This window comes from Macrosteles quadrilineatus, unplaced genomic scaffold (assembly GCF_028750875.1).
Source record: "Macrosteles quadrilineatus isolate MER2022 unplaced genomic scaffold, UCM_ALF_1.0 Scaffold_1__1_contigs__length_201487025, whole genome shotgun sequence".
Taxonomy (NCBI): domain Eukaryota; kingdom Metazoa; phylum Arthropoda; class Insecta; order Hemiptera; family Cicadellidae; genus Macrosteles; species Macrosteles quadrilineatus.
The window spans coordinates 187891909-187915930 of NW_026542594.1; the positions used below are offsets into that span (position 1 = coordinate 187891909).

The 24022-nt window shown below is 36.3% G+C and overlaps 1 protein-coding gene across 1 annotated transcript; it reads left to right on the forward strand.

The window, feature by feature from the left end:
• Window positions 1-7119: 7119 nt before the first annotated feature.
• Window positions 7120-20582, forward strand: LOC128992195 (coiled-coil domain-containing protein 12-like). The gene is made up of 4 exons (XM_054415662.1): window positions 7120-7222; window positions 8978-9176; window positions 17080-17218; window positions 20152-20582. The coding sequence occupies exons 2-4, from the start codon at window positions 9037-9039 to the stop codon at window positions 20350-20352; spliced, it is 480 nt and encodes a 159-aa protein (XP_054271637.1). The 5' UTR covers window positions 7120-7222; window positions 8978-9036; the 3' UTR covers window positions 20353-20582.
• Window positions 20583-24022: the final 3440 nt, after the last annotated feature.

Sequence of the window (24022 nt, forward strand, 5' to 3'; positions counted from 1 at the left end):
GGTATTAATTTGCCATTCATTTTCTCAGGTGCTAATGGATAGTCATTATGTAAATCATGTAAGCTTTTATCATATTTTAAATCAACTTCTAAAATGTATCCAAACTCATCATTTTGATTATATTTGTAGTCTATCTCATTCGACCAACAAAATCCATCCACGGGTAGTGTCTCACACATAGCTGTGGAGTATAGCGAGTTACAATCTAAATATATTAAATACACACTTTCTTGATTGGGATCATAATGTTCGCCCATATATCTATTATTGGCTTTAGCGTAACGTGTGGAAATCATACTGACTCCTCCTCTGATTGCACTTTCTATGAACAAATGCATGTCAATATCTTGAAATAATTGTAATTTTATACCAGTCATTCTAAGACAGGCTTCCCATGTTAGTCCTGGAAGTGAATACATATGTACGGGGTCAAGTTTATAATCTTTTAAACACAGGTCTCTAAATGTCTCAAACACATCAGCCAGTAGCAATACATCTGTTTTAAGATATAAATCATGATATTCTTGTAAATTATTTATATTAAAATGGGTCCAGACATTTTTAGCATGTTCATATTCAATGGGAGAGATATGTTCTTTAGTTAGAGTACTGTAAAATTTTTCAATTGGAGGTAGAGACTCTGTAAACTTATCTGGTCCTGTCATATATTCATAGGGAAATACGCCTTTGCGTTGTAGTAGTGGATTGTCTATAAATCTAAATGTATTTAAATTAGAAGCTAATTTGTATAATGGAAGGGACAGAAAGTTGTAGGAATCTAAAAATACTAAATCATCAACAGAGAATGAAATGTACTTTTCCATATCTTTGGCTATGCAATTTAATTTACGATTATATTTTCCCAAGTGTTGCATTATTAAATGTCCATCGTAATTTTTCAAGTTATGGAAGAATACTGGTATTTTCTTTGTTACTTTATAGTTTAAATTGCAATCATTGTGGGAAGCTCCACGGTATTGGCCAGATGAATGACAATGATCACGTACCCTATCAAAATATAGGGGCTTTTCACAAATGTGACAATGTGTTGAGTTTTGGAAAGATGCCTCTTGCTCAGGAGTCATTACAAGGGGAATATATATCGCCATTTGACTATTAATGAAGTCATAAGTCTCAAATAACCTTTTGAAAAACACGTCCATAACATTTTCGCCACTATATAACTCTTCAGAAATAATCTTTGAATCTTTTACTACAACAAATGCAAAACCCGATGGAATATGCTTGTTTGAGTTTATAAAGCACTCAAAATCAGCATAAATTACAAATGGGGCTTTAAGTTTATATTTATAATTTTTAAATTGTAATGTAGCTTGTTTAGACATTTCTACTCGTTGGGCATCAAAGTTTTTACAATATGTTATATGACGCTCCAATTTATCATTAGTGTAAAAATGTTGTAAACAAAACCTACAAAAATACTTCTTATGGTCATATTTTGTAGACCGTAGCATTAACCTATCAAAATCACGAATTAAACAGTAATGTGATTTACGACCTTGTTGTAATAATAATAGATCTATGTGAGCATTACTATTCAGTTTGGTTCTTCTTAATGGATATATAAATTTTTGGTCTTCCACTCCAAATACATTAACACTTATATTATTTTGTCTTTCAAATTTATCTATATCAGATATTTTAACAGGATACTTTATGTTTGTCATATTTAACTGATTTTCATAGGGTGCATATTTCGATACCCTTTCAGCATGTTCATTGGAGTTCCTTGGATGTAAAGCTGCTAAAATTGACCAAAGGAAGCATTTATTATCAACATTCTTTATATTTAAAACTGCTTTTGTCAATTTAATACTTTTTGGTGTGGGAATGTATGACTTTGGAGTTAGGGGCTTATACTTGTAAACGTGCAACTGCCAATATTTAGTATGGTCATATATCCATCCACTACCTTCGGCTTGGTATTTGTGCATGGAAGTATCAATCTTTAAAAGAGCATTTTCAATTTGATGCTTTAAATCTCTCTTCTCAATGGTTAGGATAGTAAGGCTTCTAAAATCTGCAATACATTCTTTCTCATTAACTAATTTTCCATTTTGATCTATTGTATATTTTATAAATTTGATTCTCCTTACTATAGTCCATTTTATCGGTAGAGGACAAGACTGAAGAGTATTTTCAAGGTCAGCTCTAATCGACTCACCAATAAATTTAATCATTGTGTATGGACAATTATTGCAAAAATTTCTATGTCTTCTAAAATGACCAACAACATTTTTCTTACAAAAACTACAACTCTTGTGATTTTGTAATATATGTGATTTTAGAGCCATGTTATTATCACAGATTATATCACAAACTTTGCACAGTTTCACCTTCATTTTATGTATTACCTTGTAGTGGCGAATCAGGTTACTTTTGTTGGAGAGCAACACGGAGCAGTGTTGACATGACGGCTTCATGTTTAGGAATGAGGTCTCGGGCTGATGCCACCTCTATATATAGACTTTTGGAAAATGTCAAAAAATTGTAACCAGATTTTAAGAGATTTCAAATTTTTTTACTAGAAATTAACAAATTTAACAAAATTCAACTAAACATTTATTCAACAGAAGGTCATCCACCCAAGACTTCATCAAGAGCTGCCACTAGAGACGAGAAGCTTGACCATGAGTCGGGAGCAAGAAGCCTGACCATGGCATGGAGTGCAGCCGCGGTCGGGAGCGCGCCTGAGGTCACGTGCAAACCTCAATCAATTTTGAGAATATACATGTGAATGGATGTGGATTTGAAATGAAACAATATAGATATAGTGTTATACAATGGTATTGAACATTTATATAGGCTTGTATAGGGCAAGAGTTGGATTTTTTAAAAAGTGGCTAAAAAAAAGCTCACCATTTCCAGACATGATTTTTAGTATTAAAAAGTAGAAAATTTATATAGGGGTGTATAGGTCGAGAGCTGGGTTTTTAAAAATAGTGGCCAAAAAAAGCTCTTCCATTTTTTTCTCATTTTTCCCCTATAAAAAGTGCCCTAAAAGTGCCTCTAAAACGCCGAAAGTGGGGTCATATTCTGGTATTATATCTACTCTAAATTTACACTTATGTGGGTCAATAAATAAATAAAATAGCTTTTAAAGCTTGATTTCAAATATATATATAGGGAATAAGTAGGAAATAAGGTTTTACAACTATATAGGGATTTGTGGGCAAAGATCAGGATTTTTGAAATTAGTGGCTAAAAAATGATCCTCAATTTTTCTCGTAGAAAAAGTGCAAAAATGCCAACATATAGCCTCTAAAACGTCTCCAGTGCCCCTATAAACATCTCCATATCCTCTAAAAATTGGCCAAAAAACGCCGAAAGTGGGGTCATATTGCTATATTATATCTACTAATATTCTCATCCTTCAAAATGACCAACGAAGAAACAAAGTATAAAACAGTCATGGACAAATTTGATGGGCACTTCAATCCAAAGAAGAATATTATTTATGAAAGAGCCAAATTTCTACGTAGAAAACAAGGACTAACAGAAACTGCAGAAGATTTTGTGACAGATTTATATTCTCTTGCTCGTACATGTGAATGGGGAACGCTTGAAGATGAAATGTTATTAATGGTCATTATTATTGGTATGCGTGATCAAGATTTGAGTGATAAACTACAATTAGAAAATAAAGTTACATTGGAATCTGCAATAACTTCACTTCGCAAATCAGAAGAATTGAAACGACAAAAAGAAGAATTGACCCTCCCATCAATCGAAGCTGTAAATAAAAATCAACGTGCTAGATATGATAATGCAATACGTTCATCCAAAAGAGAAAATAGGGATCAAGGGAGATTAACGTATTCAAGCTCAAATGTCAAGAGCTATCCCAACTCTTGTATTTGGTGTGGTTCAACCCCTTCTCATCGAAGAGGTCTGTGTCCAGCAAAAGATCGCAAATGTTCTAGGTGCAAGCGAAATGGCCACTTTTCACACTGTTGTCTTCAAAACAATGTTCGAGAAATAGACTTGGATCGTTCAGATGACTTTACCCAAATCGCTAATGAACCAGACCCATCGAAAAAATTCATTGGGTGTGTCCCCTACTTCTCGGTTAAAGATGAGATATCACTGATGGACAACTTACTTTTACGCAATTCTAGAATAATAGTACCATCAAGTCTTTGTCAAGAAATGCTTCATAGAATACACGTCGGTCATCTAGGAGCCACCAAATGTCGAGAAAAGGCTAGATTCAGTTTATGGTGGCCAGGAATGGCATCAGATATAAATATGATGGTAGCTTCATGCCCAACATGCATCAAACACAGAGAAAATCGAAATGAGCCGCTCATTCCTTCCGAGTTTCCAAAACGTCCATGGGAAAAGGCAGCAATGGATTTGTTCAAGCTTAATGGCAAATGGTTCATTGTTATAACAGATCAGTTCTCGAGATATTTTGAGATTGCAACTCTACAATCGCTCACTGCATCTGAAGTTATTGAGAAATGCAAGTCAACGTTTTCTCGCCACGGTATTCCTGAAGTTTTATACTCAGATAGTGGAACGCAGTTTGGCATCACTAGTGCAGAATTCAGAAAATTTGCCAAAGAGTACAACTTTTTATGCAAAACAAGCAGTCCTCAGTTTCATCAGAGCAATGGCTCAGCCGAAGCAGCTGTAAAAATTGCAAAAGCTGTTCTAAAGAAGAACAAAGGAGATCCATATTTAGCTTTGTTGTCTTACAGGAACTCTCCACTGGCCAACGGTTACAGTCCAGCACAGTTATTATACGGACGCAGACTACGGGACAATTTGCCTACCTTACCATGTCATCTGGAGAACAAGCCAGACTTCAGTCATCTCCGAGAGAAGGAGAATCATTATAGACAAAATTACAAACGAAATTACGATCGACGACATGGTGCTCGACCCTTATCAGATATGAAGCCAGGAACCAAAGTTTGGATATCTGATTTGAAACGTGAAGGAAAAGTCGTAGAAAAGTTAAACTCACCACGATCTTATAAAGTACTGACGGACAAAGGAACCATAGTTCGAAGAAACCGGTTTCACTTACAACCAATGCCAAACATTCAAAAGGAAAGTTACCACAACCATCTAATAGGCTACCTATCAACAAATAGTCAGAAGGATCATTGCCACAACCATCAACCATCAACAAGTAGTCAGAAGGATCATCGATCTGAGGAAGACAACGGTATGTGCTTAACAAACTTTTCAACAGATAACCGTAACAGTCAACCATTAACAAGAGGTCCGATGGATCATCATGAAGACATGCCAAACTTTTCAACGGTTCCTCCAAACACCTCTGGAATGTCTTCTGCTAACATAACAACCCGATCAAGACGACTTATAAAACCTCCCCAGAAACTCAACCTTTAAAGAGGGAGATGTAATGGTTGGCTCTACTGACTATTGTCATTTTAGTTTATTATCATGTGTTAATTGGTTTTTTTTACTTGGAGTTGATTGATACTAATAAAATACTTTTACCTAGATTATTCTATCACTAGCTGTAACCCGCGGGCTTTGCCCCGTTTAACTTCTTAATTTTCAAGATTATCTCGTTCGCATGGCTCAATCACGTCCTGGTTGAAGTTTGTTCGCTACGCTCACTCACCTTTAGGTTGGAGCTCGTTCGCTACGCTCACTCACCTTTAGGTTGGAGCTCGTTCGCTGCGCTCACTTGCCTTCAGGTTAGCTCGTTCGCTACGCTAACTCGCCTCCAGGTTGAAGTTCGTTCGCTACGCTCACTCACCTTTTGGTTGCAAATTAGCTGTTGTCATAAATGTAAAAGAAATAATAGTGCTGCACCCTGTTGGTAATTTTTGTAACTTTAATGCTATTGAACATCACAGAACAGAACCAACTTGTTTAATTGAAACAGCTGTTAAGATTCAATAATTTCATTTCTCATAAGGTTAACATGGGAAACTCCAGAGCCACTGGGGCGGAGCCCGAAAGGATTTTCGAAATAAGAATATGCCTATATGTTAATCGGGAATGTGAGCTATCATCATGCCAAATTTCAGCCCAATCCGACCAGTATTTTTCGCGTTCACTTGTCACAAACATACATCCATACATCCATACATCCATACATCCAAACTTTCTCATTTATAATATTAGTAGGATGATCAATTCTGATTTAATGGGTTTAATACAGCAGGTTTGCTGTGGTGGGGATTTGTTATTTCAAAAATACGAAGAACACTATAATCGAACTATTTTTCTCACCACCCTACCGGGTTAGAAATTAATTTCAAAAAACACTAAAAATTATATAACCTTTACTGAATTTTGTGTTTTGTTAACAATTTGTTTCTTGTTATTTCAATCATTTTGAACCTCGTTTAACCAAATAAAACGATCTAATCATAGACAATAACTCGTCCCCTAGCGATAATACCAAACAGTAAAGCACAAATAAATCACAAAATTATCTAAGATAACAAAAACAAAATATCGTCGACACTTAGCAAGATTTACGAAAGATAATTATAAAAATTTACGATGGGATGAAATGACTATATACTTGTTTATGGGTTTATCTATGCCAAAACAAAAGGAATTTAATTTCAGGAATTTAATTCTTTATATTGGTAAGAAACCTTGTACCATTCTCCCATTTTAGTTTTTATTTTAGCTGTAGTTGTACTGACGTTTTCCAGTAATGTAACTGCATTTTATGGAAATAAAAATGCTTGATTCTTGAAAACCATGATGGTTTTCAGAGACATGGTTAGGTACTGTTGGCGTTATCGGTAATGTATTCAATTCAATACGTCTAATATGAGAGTCTCTTGTTTTGTTAGTATGATTCGATGGGTGGATTGTGGATTACATATGACCGATAGCAATGATACATCGGATACATCATCGCTGACATCGTGACATCTCATTCTCTGTCGGCTATATGGGAATATTTCAGTTTTGAAATTTGAAATGTCGACCATATGGGACCGCACGGGTTCGATCCAATTCAACTTTACTCCACAGCCTCATGACTAAACACCCAGTTCACCTTCCGTGGCCTTTTTTCATAATGCCCCTTTTTGCTGTTTTTATTTTTCTAATCTAAACCTAACCTATCAAAACTAACCTCAAAACGTAATATCCCATTTATTCCACATCTGTACCTTCACCTTTAGTTTAGTTAAAACAGTTTTATGATATTCTTACAGAATGAGTACTGCAGTTCACTAGTTCAATTTTAAAGGTAATGGTTACTAACTAGGCATAAAACCCTTCACTTAAGCCATTGGAATGCGTTCTCAGTATGATTAGGTAGCCTATTAAACTAGACCTACAGTATTTAATCTTTAATCCTTTACTGTTGGCCTTGGCAAGTCTGGAGGATTTGTGTGTTTACCAAAACACTTGGCCCATTTATTTCAAACACTTTTCAAAGCAGTACCGGTAGGCATATGAAGGCCCATTAGTGACGGCTTCCAAAACACTGTTTTCAACTGCCGATTTACAGATTTAGGAATGGATTAGGCCTACCGTAACCTTACTGATGAACGCAAGCTTGTCCAACCGTAACATTAACATGGGATGGGTCAGATAATCCGTACGTAACTTACCTTAATCTAAGTTATATTATCATAGGCTCTTGGGATGATCATCGATAAGTTTATGTCAACCATCGATGTACCGATAACTTAAAAACATCAACGTTTTCGGGGCTATGTTTTTTTCAGTATTTTGTCTGCTCTCTGTGCTACAAAGGCCTAGCTAATTAACCTACAGTAAGTTAATGCAATTCAGTCATGGAAAACATCAATATTTCAATAACTTCCCTACTTGGTCAAAAACATCGATGTTCGACGAAAACATTGGTAAACTCTACTATCGATGTAAAAAACATTGAACATCGACAGAGAAACATTGATGTTTCGAAAACAACTACTGTCGATGCTCATCCCTAGCTCTAGGCTAAACAGTTTCAGGTTTTCCAATCAAAAATTCTTGGTTCCTTCATCTTTGACCAACAAGGTTGGATAGATTGCGTCTTATTTACAATATATATTTACAAAAAAACACACAACAAAGCAAAAATGAGAGGTGTGGCGGTATTATTTAAAAATACTAGAGGCTCGTCAAACATTTCTTGCCAGGAATATTACAGTTAACTGAGCAAACTCTGGCTTAGCGTTTACTTAAATCACTTTTTGTCAAGAGCAAACTCCTTTTGGCAGCGTAATAAAAAGTCAAATATGTAGCCATGGGTAGAAGTTCAGACTGTGACTGAGTTGGCAGCAGGGCAGGTCAAGATCAAATGCTCTGCGCGTCCCGTAATCATGCTGCACACTTCTAGTCATGAAGGATGACTCATTTTCTTTCAGGAGGGCTAGGATGTTAAGCACATATTGGGTATGTATGGTCAGGATACCAAGCTCCTTGAAAATTTGCTGACAATGGTCAGTTTTACTCGACGATGTTATTATTCGTACGGCCTTCTTTTGAAGTAGCAGCAGACTTTGGGTAGCGGGGCTATGCCCCCACAATGCCAGACCATAGTTTATATGGCTATGGAAGAGAGAGTGGTAGTTCCTATCTTTATGGGGTTGGATAAGAGCCTTGAAAAAAAAACCTTGCCAGTCTTGAAATTACTTTTAACTTAGCAGTCCCATTATTTTATAACAAATTTATGATTAGGTAACGTATGCTAATATATAAATCATTTTAAAGTTTGAATAGTAAATCATTTAGGCCAACTAAATTCATATATGACTAATGTCTCTATATGTCATATTGCCGTCATCCAAGTGATAACTTAGCGTAAAAATGTGTACCGGGGTAGGCCTAAAATAAAGTTCAAAATAATTATAATTTAATTTTGTAAGTAGAATGGATCTTGAGCTTGAAGGCCTATATTAATGGACTGCACAAATGCACACCTAACATAAACTTAAAAAAGGAACAATTATTTGAGACTTAGCATAATAATTTCATTTTCCTTATTTTACAGGATAAAAACGCTAAGACTAAGACCCTGACGTTGAACCATACTAAATTAATTGTAAGAAAATGACTTCAGAAGATAAGATAGGTAATTTGGAGGAAGAAGCAATCAAAAGGAAAGAAAGGTTAAAAAATTTGAAGAGGAAAGTTGAAGACCATGATAAAGAAGAGAGCAAACCAACTTCAGAGGTCGGCACGCTGCCTAAGTAAGTGAAATTAATTCAACTTTTAAATCTCTTTAGTGTCTACCTAGGTTTAAGATAGGTACCTAAATTATCTTAGTTGTAACTGGGTACCTTAAGAACTATTCACTCTTACATCACTGTCAATAGTGGATGGAATCACTGAATGAAAATAACCGAATCAATCGGTTATTGAGGCTGAACAGAGTATTTCTTTTATTTTACCTAGATTCGGTTAAATTAGTCTTACTGAGCGATTCGGTGATTTAGTTTGTCACATCATCAGGTACGGTACCTAACTAAAATTTATTCAGCGATTTGTTCGACTAAAAATCACTGATTGACGCTAAATGACTAAATGCTATTCAGTTTCCCATAAGATAAAAATTAGTCATGGTTTGGGACAGTGAATAATGACTAAATTCAAATTCATTCGGTGATTCATTCAACTAAAAATAACTGATTGATTATTCAGTCATGGAAACTATTCGGTTATCCCATCACTAACTGTCAGACATTTATTGGCTGCCCAGTTCTTAATATTCTTGTCACCAAGACGAGAATCCTAATAAGGCCTGGATATAAAATGTTACCTACCTTATCCATCTTCAGTCTTAAGCTGGGTTTTCCCAGGCCAATGCAGGTGCAGGGGGGGCCATGGCAGGGTTTTAAGGGGAATTGGGAGTGCAGAGTCCATGCACCTCTTGTCTCAGCTATTTTGCTATTTTAATAGAACTGTTTTTCTTGAAGCGAAGCGAACCGCCATTAAAATCGCTTTCTCCACGTACCGCTTATGTGCCTTGGAAAACCCATCTTAAATATCATCGACTATTGGATACGCAAGTAGACATCCCATCTATATGGAACAGCTGTCGCCAATTTTTAACTAAAAAAGAACATAGCCTAGTTATGTGAGCCAGTCACAGAATGCGCTATGGGCTAAAATTCCATTTTCCACCTATTTTATTGTTGCTGACCAAGTTGATGGGTCATAACAGTTGCTATAGCTCACCAAAAGTCATTCCATTAGTTTGATTTTGTTGAACACTTTCGATTTCGGCTTAGTTTAGCCGAAGTTTACTCAAAAGCTCTTGGATATATTTTTATGAAACTTGGTAGCCTAGGCCTATAAACTTTAAGTCTACAGGTATAAACATTCTCAGAAAATATCTTTGATCAGGCTCATCAAATTTCAAAATGCTAGCCATTTACGTTTTTGTTTTAATGGCTGGTTTTATGGATTTTTACTCTAAAAATGTTTAAATGGCCGCCGTTTAAATTTGATGAGCCTGATCAAAGATATTTTCAGAGAATATTTATACCTGTAGACTTATTTTTTAGGAAAGGGTAGGAAAATCCATTTTTTACAAGTTTTAATTAATCTTGGGTTGTTTACAATCAATGTTTTTGAATGATTAAACTTTGTTTGGATTAGGCCCAGAAATATTGATGTCATAAAGAAGGAGATCAATAATCCTCAGGAAAACAATTTTAAATTACCACCACAACCCAGACGGATTTTATCCAAAGATATACAGATATGAATGACATAGATTGAGCACAATGTCATCATTGACCTAGGATACTGCAATTAGACTAACTATCCTTTTATGAAATCTAAAAAGTTGTTTGGCATGTGTTTAGTTGTGGTTACGTTTGGAGGCGCTGAATATTTTATAGTTAAAATAAATGAATATGGGGAATTACGGTGCACATTGATTCACATGCACATTGATTCTTTTTTTTTCCAAGATGGTGGTTTACTATGCGGAGACTCTTGTTTGGGCACTACAGTTTTGAGTGTTTCTTTTTAACTTACCTCGTTTTGCACTATCTCATTTCTACTTCGCTATTTTTCGCAAAAGCCTGTGAGTGAACTCCACTGTGTGTTTTCCAAAATCTACACTTTTTCAATAAACTATCCCTGTCTAATATCTGGCCATATCCCTTGTGACGTCACTAACATTTCTGTCTGATCTGGAAAGTCTTTTCATCAGTCATCTCACGCCAATTTTTTTCTCTGGCCACAGCCCTTTGAATATCAGGTTTGCTAAGCAACATAAATACTATATAAAAAGCACACTTCCAGTGGTGAACTGAGTAGCTACTGATTTATGAACTGTCTGCCTTCTCGCTGTTGCATTTCACAAAGCATATTTTTGAGATATAAAATTCAGTACATTCTATAATTATGTCTAATTCCTGTCCTATTTGTGTAAAGCAAGTCTTAGATACAGAAGATGGCTTGTGCTGTGATGCCGAATGTGAGAGATGGTTTCACAGAGAATGTGTGAAAATGTCTAAATCTGAATACCAACGATCTAGCAACGATAACAGTATAAAATGGTATTGTCATAGAACTGACTGTAAAAAGACGCTGCCAAGCCCAATAGATGCCAAGCTGGATGCCATTCTCTCTAAATTGTCCTCCCTTGCCACTAAAACAGAACTCTCAGAAGGACTACAACTTATAAAACAAGACCTGGAATTAGTGACCTCCAAATTACAGGAATTTGAGCCTCGTTTGGCCTATGTTGAATCGGAATTAAGCACTATCAAGGATAAACAGGTAGCGGGTAGTGATCAGCTTTTTGAAGATGTCTTATCCGAATGCAATGATCGTAATCGACGTGCAAAAAATGTTATTGTACATAACATCCCCGATTCCAACACAGTCTCAAAAACTGCGGATGCTGTTTTTGTCCAGGATTTTCTAGTTCATTTGAAGTCTAATGTTCAGTATTCAGATGTTCGTCATTTTAGATTGGGGAAAAAAAGGACAAATCGTCCTCTTATGCTTTGTATGCCGTCTGAAGGCGCTGCTATTTATATTTTCAAAAACTTCAATGAAAATGATGTTCCTATTAGCATGCGGGGAATATCAATCTCTCATGACCGAACTCCTCGAGAGAAGAGACATCTGGAGACTCTTCGTGCCACCTTAAAGTCCAAACAAGATGCCGGTGATACTTCCCTAACGATTAGATACAAGAATGGAACGCCTTCTATTGTGCCAAAAAACGAATAAATTCCAACGGTAAGCAGCAGCATGTTTCTCTGAATGTTTACTGCCAAAATGTAAATGGTCTTCGTTCGAAGCTCATCGAGTTAAAAAATAATTTATCTGCATGCCTTGATGATGTTATTCTACTATGTGAAACAAATCTCTCTCCTGATATCCCCGACTCCGAAGTCGTTGGCGATACTGACTTCATTGTTCATAGATGTGATAGGTCTGCTGCTACAAGTCACAAAAGTTCTGGTGGAGGAACCCTACTTGCAGTTCGTAAGAAGCTTATGTCTAAGCGACTATACTCTGGATTCAACATTGAAAGTGTCTTTGCCCTTGTGAAATTGGGACCTGGTTTTGATCTTCTTCTGGCTTGTGTCTACATTCCTCCTTCAAGTCCTCTTTCTGTTTACCGTGAATTCTGTGATGCGGTTACTGAGACAGTCGAATTGGCAAATTTCCCAAAGAAGACACTCATTTTTGGAGACTTCAACTTGCCTCACTTCGATGTCAACTTACCTGTATCTGGCCTTCCTCAACATTGCTGCGAATACCTCCGTGACATGTCTTCTCTGCACTCTCTCTTCCAGATAAATCATGTTCAAAACCATAGAGGAGTAACATTGGACTTGGTCTTCCATTCTGATAGTGAAGTGCAAGTTATCAGGGCCAACGATTGGTTGATTAAACCTGAAATTCATCACCCTCCTCTGTCCCTTACTCTTGAGTGCTATATGCCTTCTACTTGTGACAACAGCTACAGCGGCTACAACTTGGGGAAATGTGACCTCCCCGCTGCTTTTATAGCCCTTCAGGAAGCAGATATGGGATTTATTCACCAGCCGATCTCAACTGATGAAAAGTTTGATCTTTTGGAAAGTTCCTTAGAGAAAATCGTCAAAAATGCAAGTCCGATGAAGAAATTTGGTATCTCACGCTTCCCTAGGTGGTTTAATGATGACCTAAAAAAATGCATTATTGAAAAGAAAGCTGCGCATGCACGTTTCAAGAGAAGTTTCAATCTTGTCCATTATTATGAATTCTCAAGGCTGAGAGATAATTGTAGGTCGCTGTCTCGTGAATGCCACATTCGATATTTATCCAATGTTCAATCAAACATATCTTCTAATCCACGAGCTTTCTGGGGACTAGTTAAGGCTCAAAGAAATACTCCTGACATGCCGTCTAGTCTGCATTTGGATGACGAAGTAGCCAGTGACACAACAAGCATATGTCAGCTGTTTTCCAGTTATTTCAACTCGGTCTACTCTCCATCGTCACGAGTTTCACCTAGCTTTAGCTATCCCGTCTTCGATTCTCTCTGTGTCATAACAACCTCAACTGAAGAAGTTCTCAGCAAGCTTAAGAATCTGGACACTACAAAGGGAGCTGGAATTGACAATATACCGCCATCTATGCTTCATCACTGCCGATCTCTCTTAGCTGAACCCCTCACAGTGTTGTTCAACGAATCACTTAACAAAGGAATCTTCCCTAGCTCTTTAAAGTCGGGCTTTATCATTCCTTTACATAAAGCAAATGATCCCAGCGACATACGGAACTACCGTCCAATCACTATTCTGCCGGCAATTGGCAAAGTCTTTGAAAGTATCGTGGTAGATAGACTGAATCCTTTTCTATCCAAAATAATCCATCCTTCCCAACATGGCTTTATGAAAGGCAAGTCTACTGTCTCCAATCTCCTGCTCTTTCAAGAATATGTCTTGTCTGCCTTTCGCAAGAACTACCAAGTTGATGCAGCCTACATTGATATGGCAAAAGCCTTCGACAAGGTCGACCATACAATTCTTGTGTCTAAGTTGCTGGGCTACGGAGTGGCTGAACCTCTTTTGTCATGGATTTCTAGTTATCTTCAAAAACGTTCTCTTGTCGTGAGGATTGGTTCTACCACTTCCACTCAGTTCTCACCTTCTTCAGGAGTTCCACAAGGTTCTTTGCTGGGACCTTGCCTCTTCAATGTTTTTGTCAATGACCTACTAGACAATTTAACTGTAAAGGCCTTACAATTTGCTGACGACCTGAAGATTTTCACTACTGTGTCTACACCAGAAGACTCTCAAGAAATTCAAAATAGCCTTTCTGAAATTGAGGATTGGTGTGTCAGGAATAACATGTCTGTAAATCCCAGTAAGTGCTCTTGTATAACCTATCACCGCATCAAATCCCCAGTCATGTACGTATACTCCATTTCTGGTACATCCATTCCACGGTCCCAGTGTATAAAAGACCTAGGCGTTATTTTTTCCAGCGACATGGGATTTTCTGGGCATATAGATCACATCAGTAACAAAGCAAACAAGATGCTTGGTTTCATAGCAAGATTCTCCAGAGGCATCGACAACCCTTCTGCTCTTCGCTCTCTGTATTGTTCCCTTGTGAGACAGCTAGTGGAATATGCAAGTCCCGTGTGGTCGCCTTACACTGTTGGCAATAGGACGAGACTGGAGGCTCTACAAAGGCGTTTTCTTCGTTTGGTTGGTGTCCGGCTGGGTTTTGCCTATCTTGATGTGCCTGTGGAGGAACTGTCCAGCAATCTGAACTTGTCACCTCTTGCCCTGCGACGTGACGTGGCTGATGTTATTCTTCTCTGGAAGATAGTCAATGGTCACATGAACTGTCCAGATCTCCTAGCTGAAATCGACCTCAGAGTGCCTACAAACACAAGATCTCGAGATCTGCTGGGTCGAAGATACCACTCAACCAACTTCGACTTCAACAGTCCTTTCGCAAGGTTTACTCGCCTGGGAAATCGAGTTGCGTCCGGGTGTGACCTGTTTTTCGATGGACTTCAGCAGGTTCGTCGGCAGGCCTCCTCTCTTCTTCTTTCTGGGAAAGACTAGTAATTAATTTATTGTTGTTTGTTAACCTTTATTTTCTGTTGTTGCTATGTTAGAGTATTTATTGTTGTTTGTTAATCTTATTTTTTTTTTGTTGTTACGCTTTGGATATTTATAACCTGTTATATCTTTGTTAACTTAATATTTATCATCAAATTTTGCTTACCTATTTTGTTGTATTCAACCATCATGTTTATCTTTGTAAATTGGCTGCTGCCGTTGGAAATAAAATAAATAAAATAAATAAATAAATGAGGTTGGTTTAATTATTAAGGATATTAGAACTGATAACGGAATGGATAATAAACATAGACAATTAATTACGTCACTAGCTTTACTAGCGTGTTTTACGTTTTAAATTCCTTCAACATGTGAAAAGTTCTTTTGTTCAAATGAATATTATTTTATTTTTGACTCAGCTGTTAACCAAAACAAACTATATGTTGTTGTTTTTACTTTTCTTTGTTTACACTTAATTTATTTAGCAATTGATGCAGTGAAATTGATATAAAGGATATGTGTGGACGATTTGTTTAATGATGTCAGGACACCAACGTTATAATTATGTGTACTGTGAATTTTATTGGATGTTTTCGTTTTATTTTAGGGAATTTCTATTCAGACCTACTGGAAATTGTGTATAGTATGAGTAATTGTATTGTGTTGATATTTATTATGGAAGAGGCAGGTATGCGATGGAATTGGAAGTTGATATCGTTGACTAGGCCTATACACTTTCTCAATTGATAATTGCTCTTTCTACTGTAGGCTGTTATAAAATTTGTCTTTATACGTGTAAGCTAGCTGTTCTGATTTATACACAGTTTTAACTGACTGTTCCCGTACGTAGAACGGGCTAACACCTCGTACTGTTTTATTAGTTTTTAGGTATGTTATTTTTTTATAAAAACTTCAACTAGGCTATACAAAATGTAATTACTGTAATTGTTTGAATTTTGTCTCCTTGGAAACAGTAGGCATGACTAAGATATATCTTTTCCCGCTGTAGTAGCTTCATCCCAACTTAATCTTTAGGTGTTAATTAGTGGTTAGCCTACTTTGCTCGCCAAAAAAGATGCATTTCACGATGTCCAAGTGTCACGACATCCAATGATATAAGACAGTGCCGTGACTTCCAATATAAAATATTGGACTGTTGCACGGCATCCAAAAGTACAGTAACTTCAATGATCATAGTCTTTCTACAAGCTCTGGATGTCATGAGATTGGTCGATGTGAAACAGCACACTTTACACTCTTAAAAAAGTAGCAGTTGAACCACGTCCAATAGCACTGCCAGTTGCACGACGACCAATAGCTCAGCACTGTCCCATGACATCCAGAGTGCCGGCACACTGTGAAAACAGCCAAACTGACTGTAGCGCATACTAACCTAGCCTAACTGACCCTAACCTTAACTAAACAAACCTAACAGTCTAATTTACTTAAGTATGGATGAGCTCTGGACGTCGTGCAACAGGGTTGAGCTATTAGACGTCATGCAACTAGCAGTGGCTTTGGACGTGGTTCTACTGCTAATATTTAAGAATATAACGTACGCTGTTGCATGACGACCATTCTCATGCCGTCCAAAGCTTGTAGAAAGACTATGTTTCTTGCAGTCACTGTACTTTTGGACATAATGAGATTTGGACATCGTGCAACAGTCAAATAGTTTATACTGGACGTCGTGCAACAGTTGAATAGTTTATACTGGACGTCGTGAGACAGCTCAAAAATTATATTTTGTACGTTGTGACATTGACTTATTTCATAGGACAACGTGTAACACTCCCAAAATAGAGGGTCGTTTGTTCAATCCTGAGGGAAGTGAGAAGCTATATGATGGTTTGAAACTGGTCCTTGTTCATTGGGTCTTCAAACAATTATCTTGTCTAAAGAAATGACTGATCTTAGTAACTTAGGTACCCAGATCCACTGGATTTTACACTCACCCTGTATTCATATTCAGATTAAAGTATGTAGGCCTAGATGAAGTGTTTACGCCTATTACTGCTTGGCTTAGTAAAGTGATTATTAATTCTTTGTGTTTCTCCAGGCCCAAATTCCGGAGTTACGTTCCTGAGGATGAATCACTGAAGGAGAACGTTGTTCCTGCAGCTAAACCTGGAGATGTAGAAAGTGAAGTCAAGTCCCAACTAGAGACAGCTAACTCCAAAGTGGTCATTGAAGAACTGGTCAGTATTTAGTTATATAATAGTTATGAAGGTTCTTTCTTAGTTAGATTAACAGTTAGATAACACGTTCGCTGCGGGCCACTCACCGGTGACTGCTCTAGTTCCTTTCTGCCACACTAAATGCTTACCGGTGAGTGCCGGTATCCCCTACATTCCATTTAATTTTTGCGCAGCAGCAAACCGGAAAGAACGGGTATTTTTATGCCTGCGTTTAGCTAGGAATGGGTGCTTTATTGTGGTGTAGGTTAGTAGTAAATTTCCTAGTAAAATCTGTAATAAAATAAAATAGAAGAAAGAAATATTGGCACAGTTTAAAAATAAAATAAAATACATCATTTATCTCTATTAAATACATTTTGGGTGATTTTGTATTTGTATCCAACATATATTTAGTAAAAATGTAATGAGGACAATGGAGACATTGTTTAGTTGTATTATGCTCAGGCCACATTTCCCTAAGGGTGTACACGACAGTTGCCAGGGGCCTCTCTGGGGTCTGCAAGGAATTTTTTTACTTAGGCAAATGAACTTCACAAATAATCTGTTAGTGGGTTAATATTTTGAGCCGAGCTTTTACCTGCGCGATCTCAGTATTATTGGACACGTAGTTTTCTTGTGATGGAACAACAGACTAACACAAACAATCATTCTCTCCCATTATAATTGTACTAGTGAACCTGTTGCTTGAATTCAAGCAATTGCAAAGTATTACGGGCGTTATTTCAAAACAAATAACAGTCCGATGACAAAAGAGTCAACTCAAAGATAATGTAACCAATCACTCCACTCCAGTTATAGAAACTGAAAACGAACGCTTTTGTGTGTGTCATGTTTTTATTATGAACAGCTGTAATTAATACTAATACAATTTATTCGTCCGTTTAAGTAAACAACATGTTTTATCCATAAGAGATACATTGGGATTTTGATGGCTTGTGTGGCAAAGCCCGAGGACCAATTCCTGTAATAAAGATTACAGGAATTGGTGAAAGGGGGTGTCTACTCAAACAATACTTCATTTTGACTCATCGTTTGTAAAAATTTGTCCATTATTAACAGAGGGGTAGTGTTTCATAGAAATCGCCTTCAAGTATTATATATAAGGATTACATTATTTGGATTAGTTAGATAGTTCTTTAAATATGCCTTAGACTCCTTAGTTATTGATTAGTTATCGGTATATATGTGCAGCATGTACAGCAGCATTAGTAGCTGAGTGGTTATAGTGCTCGACTAACAATTAAAAGGTTGCCAGTTCGATCTTGTGAAACTCAGTAGCTTTAAGATGGTTCGAAACTGGACCCAGCTGTCCCTGATCATTGGGCTCTAAGGAAATGATCCTGACTACTGAAACACCTGATCTTAGTCAGTAAAAAGCTACACAGATCGTCTCAATCCACTCTACACCCATCCTCCACTCATATTTGGGTTGAAATACGCAACTAGGTGGCAACCCCATCTCTATTAATTGAGTAGGCTAATAAACCCAAATTAGCAACCCAAAATACTTGTTTCTAATGAAGGAATTCTATCATTGGCTATTGGATACTGAAGTAGACATCCCATCTATATGGACCAGCTGTTGCCAATTATTTAATGAAAAGAGCATAGTTGTTGTGTGAGCCAGTCATAGAATACGCTAGTGTCTAAAATGCTATTTTGTACGTTAAATTTTGTCGCTACCATAGTTTATGGGTCATGAAAGTTGCTATAGCTCACAATAAGTCGTTCAATCAGACAACTTGGAAAATAGTTCTTGTACTCAAAAGAAATCAGTAAATTGGATCAGCGCAATCTGTAGGTGGCTCACATCAACTACGACAGTTTTGTTTAAACAACTTGCGACAACTTTAACATGGGGATGGAATGTCTAATAGACAAAGGTTCTATTGAAAGAGTTTGTTTCTAACCCAAAGTAATAAACCCAGCGTTCCAACATTGTAGATTCAAGCTTGACTTCTAGGTTGCAGCTCATGTCAACTGTTTTTGTTGAGATTCACTTGCAGAAATAGGTGTATATCAAAGTTTGTCATGGTAGCCTACTTGTGATGGTCCAAATATCAACCTTTAATATGTTAAGATCCTTGTTAAACAATCAAAGGTAAAAATAAAATGAATGTCAAAAATTAATAATTTAAAGCCTTTATTTCTGAGTCTCTCAGTACAAACACTGCTTTAAAGATTTAATGTTGTCAAATAATAATAACGTAAATGCAGTTAATTATGATCAAAACAACAAGTATGATAAAATAAGAACCAAACATAAAATTATTTTACAATTTTTTTCATGTATCTTTTGAAAGCTAGGACCCCCAGCTGTTTGAGATGCTTGGTGATATCATTGTAGAGCTTTGGGCCAAATTAAAACTTTTACCCTCTTTTAGCTGCACTTTTGAAAAGTGGAGCAATGCCTTTGCTGGGTCTCGTGTTGAGTCGCATCCCCTTGTGCCACAAGCTTCCGCACCAAGTAGGCTCTTGTTGTACTAAGATCTGATGGCTGAGGCTGCAAGTCTGCACCCTGCACACAGCATCAATTCAACTTAATCTTTAATCAAATCATGCAAAGCATAGATTAATGTGTCATTGTTATTTTAAACTACTTGAGTCTAATAAAACGAATATATACAAAAATATTTACATTCATTGACAACAACCCCATAGCATCCTGAGAAGGAGATACCCTGATCACACTTATGGATAGTGTAACTGAAACACACTGCAGATTTCTGCATATTTTGCAAACGGCATCTATTCCCCAGAGATCCTGTTGCCGTAAGTAAAAAAAACTGTATTGAGCACTGTCAACGCTATTGACTGTTTCAGCTTGGCTGTTCCTGGTAGGATATTTTTGTAGCGATACAGATCACACAATCTTTATTTATTTATTTTAATATTTAATTATATTTACACACTGTTGTGTTGCTATGTTTCAGGACCTTTCAAATTTGGCTCCTCGCAAACCAGACTGGGACTTGAAGCGAGACGTTGCGAAGAAACTCGAGAGGTTAGAGAAGAGAACTCAGCGGGCCATCGCAGAATTGATTAGAGATCGGCTCAAGACAGGACAAACGGACCTTGCCACCAGCGTCAACATAGGAGCTCGTGCAACGCAAGAAGATGTTGACGAGGACTAGACAGTTGTAGATCTAAGGCTGTAAATATCTATGTAAATATTACCAATACATTTTTGTACTGAACCTAAATAATTTATATTTTGTTAAACACCTTTGTGGTAACCTATTTAGTATTTACCTAACTAGTGTAATTTTGCATCAGGAGAAAAAGGTAATGGTGTGGCTCTTCGGAGGTAGAGTAGGAAAACTATTATGGTTATACCATGATGGCATATCAAAATGAAGCTTAGGGTGTGTATATTTGCCGAAAAGTATTGGTATAGACAAATTTCTTAAGGGCTCTGCCCCACAGGCCTATTTCCAAAAGGCTGCGCCTGACATTATATTCCTAGTAGTTTTTAGGCTGCTGATAATTTTTAAAACGTATGCTAACATCGTTAATAAGACACTGAACATTTTGTTCAAAATACCATCGTGTTTGCCGTGACACAAGAAATAACACCAATATGACAGATTTTATAATGCGAACAAAGGTGGTTTTTAAACAGATTTATATTTGTAGACAACAATTTCTCCCGTGACTGGTAGCGGGCCGCCTGGTGTTTGTACGATATTTCCCAGCTGGGCGGGAGCGCGTGCGAATCTGCGGCGTTGCCGATGTGTACCTGGCCACCACACTGACATTGCTTCAGTATTCACTCACGGCAAACTAATGAGTAAATAATTATTTAGTTATAAATTTACTAACAAAATATTCACTAGTCATGAAACAAATACATTATAATAAGATAACTACAAATATAAATCTACACATTAAAAAAAAAAACACCTTTGTTCACTGCGAACGCCTGTTCGGTGCGGCAAGCCTAGTCATCATTAACAGAGTAACAGACGAGGAAGAATCAGCGACACCAATTTTGAAAAACAACTTCTTTTAAAGTCTAATAGTCATTTAAAGTAAATTTTGTTGTAGTAATGAATGTTTTTACATTACATGTAATGTAAATGTGACGATGTTTATTTAATATTTAATTAAAACACAATAATTAGTAACCAAGATGTGTCATTGTTTTATTACATATGAAATCCTTTAAAACAACCGTCCAACAAACAGCTATCTTTTACAAATGTCAAAAACTAATTTTATTTTCTATCAGTTAGTTTTTCAACTAACTAATAACTTCTATCAGTCACTTTTTAAACTAACTAACTAGTCACTTCTATCAGTTACTTTTTATGGGACTAACTTCTAACTAGTTAGAAATTTTGACTAACTTTCCCAAGTATGAAATAATAGTGTGTTGATTAATTATTCTTTTCAAAATTGGAGATCAATACACCTGAGCAAACTATAAGGCTTGTTCACACGAGCGACTCATCTAGCTCACTGACATTGACTAGCATTTCTCGCGACCTGGCAACACACCAGTTCACACGAGCGACGAGTTCACCGACTAGATCGCAGGTGTGACAAAAATGAATGTGCTTCGATAAACAATGTTTTTGATAAGTCAATGTTTTGCTCACATCAAACATATCTATTATATTATTAAAGTGATACAATCAAATTTTATGTAAACGCTTAAGGCCATTTACCATATAAAAATATAGGCATATAGCATATCAAAATGAAGCTTAGAGTGTGTAGATTTGCCGAAAAGTATTGATATGGACGAATTCCCTAAGGGCTCTCCCCCACTGGCTGATTTCCAAAGGGCCTTGCATGTTTTGAAAGTTAACATTATTCGATTAATTTAGTGAACAACAGCTGGCCAATGCAATTGACAATATAGTTTGTTTGTTTACATTTTTGTTTACTTATTTTTTATTTACTTTTATGTTCTTAAACGAGGTGCGGTGAATGGACAGTGAAGCTATTTCTAGCTGTTTGTTACAAGTAAGTGATTAAGGTGTTCGAAACACGATGAATATGAGATTAACAAACCATGTATGTTGTTCGTTCCAAGAGGTTATCACCGATCTTTAACATCAGGTCACCAATTCATTGAAAAATATTTAAGTAAAGTATTAAAGACGTCGTGAAAGAGAGCGGCGAGCTCAGATACAACCGTACCCACCTTGGCCACCAGACGTAAGGTATGAAGGTTCCACTGTCTTTAACATCCTTTCAGATGACAATTTCTCGAACTTGGACCCTTTAAATGAAATGGGGAAATTCAAAGTTGATTAAATTAATTTAGACTTCTGTTTACCCATGAATTCGTGGGTAGAATCTCTTGTATTGATATATTTGATGATTCTTGCAGCGATGGTGAGTTAAAGATGTTTTGTTGCATTGATGTTGTGGACAATAAGATGTTTTAGACAATTATCAAATTTTTTTTGTAACCAAATTTGCATTATACAAATAAAATTCAGTTAACAAACCATCGATCAAACTTTTATAAAAGTTTAGTTCCAAAAGTTATTATTGTTAAGAGGATTTAGGTCAGTTTCAAATTACTTTAGAAACCTCTCAGTCGTTTATCAACTGATATTTTGTTTATTTGTATTATTGGACTCGTAATACACAATTTACCAAAAATCTGTATGCAATTTAGAACATTGCTTATATTCTTTCAATCAATAACGCTCAAATTAATAATTCTGAACACAGAACACAACAAACTTCCTTCCACGAATTTGTCTTTGTTTTCTTATTAGTGTAATGTACGCACACATTTTGAAAATTAACATTAAAATCTAAAATGTGAGGAACCACACAGAAAACCATTATTTACTGTACAAATTTAAAAAAATCACCATATTGTTTGACAAAAGCTGCACAACACACTGTCATCTTGTACATGAGAAGCGCCTGCATTTTGTCCACGCAACACCCTCTTTTCACTCAAGCATTGCGGGTTGCGTTGCGCAGATGAAGGAACCAACAGAAGTCCATCATAGACTACATCTACTGAATATCGATTAGATATTTGAGTTTTAAGGTTTTAGCATTTAAGTCCAATAAACCTGAAGTATGTACACAAACCTATTTTTTTCATTAATCACCATTGAAAATCAAATTATAAAAAATGTTAACAAAATTTAAATAAAAGTAAAAAGGGAGTAGTTTTAAATCGTACACAATTTACATAATGAGTAATATTCTCAAAGCATTGTTTAGATCATTTTGGATCATCCTGTATACGGTAATTTTTAAATAAAAAGATACACTCGTATAATAATGTATTCATATATTTATATTCATTCATGATGGGGAAGCCACCTTACATTGTAATCAATTACAGCTTCTGTGGTTTTATTCAAAAACCTACAGAACAGTGAATTTTCCTCATGTTTATATAATGCTAGTCACGTTTAATGTATTATAATATAATACATTAAAATACATTGGACATTATTTGTGGTGTTGCGAAAAATATTACTGGACAAATATAAGTTTAAAACCTACAAAAAAACTACAACTTGTACTACTTTAGTACCACGAAAAACCATTATTTTAATCCTATATTTTGATTGAGTGTGATTAAATACAAACGATAATAATATTAGATTAACAAAAAATATAACTAAATATCAAATAACGAAATAACATAAAGCAGACTTAATAGTTGGGATAAAATACATAATTAGCCATTCATTATAGTCCACAGTTTGTTCATTTGCAATGACAAGTTTTGCCTAATTGATATGGCAACTTGAGAATCAGCTGTTCTTAAGTTCGTGAATGCTGATTATTGCTGAGTCAGAGTAGTTCGTAAGAGTT

Excerpts from the sequence above, each read along its gene's own strand:
- LOC128992195 (XM_054415662.1), top strand. The coding sequence starts at position 9,037 with ATGACTTCAGAAGATAAGATAGGTAATTTGGAGGAAGAAGCAATCAAA. Across the intron at positions 9,177-17,079 it reads GAGGTCGGCACGCTGCCTAA|GCCCAAATTCCGGAGTTACG; the intron begins GTAAGTGAAATT and ends GTGTTTCTCCAG. Across the intron at positions 17,219-20,151 it reads AAGTGGTCATTGAAGAACTG|GACCTTTCAAATTTGGCTCC; the intron begins GTCAGTATTTAG and ends GCTATGTTTCAG.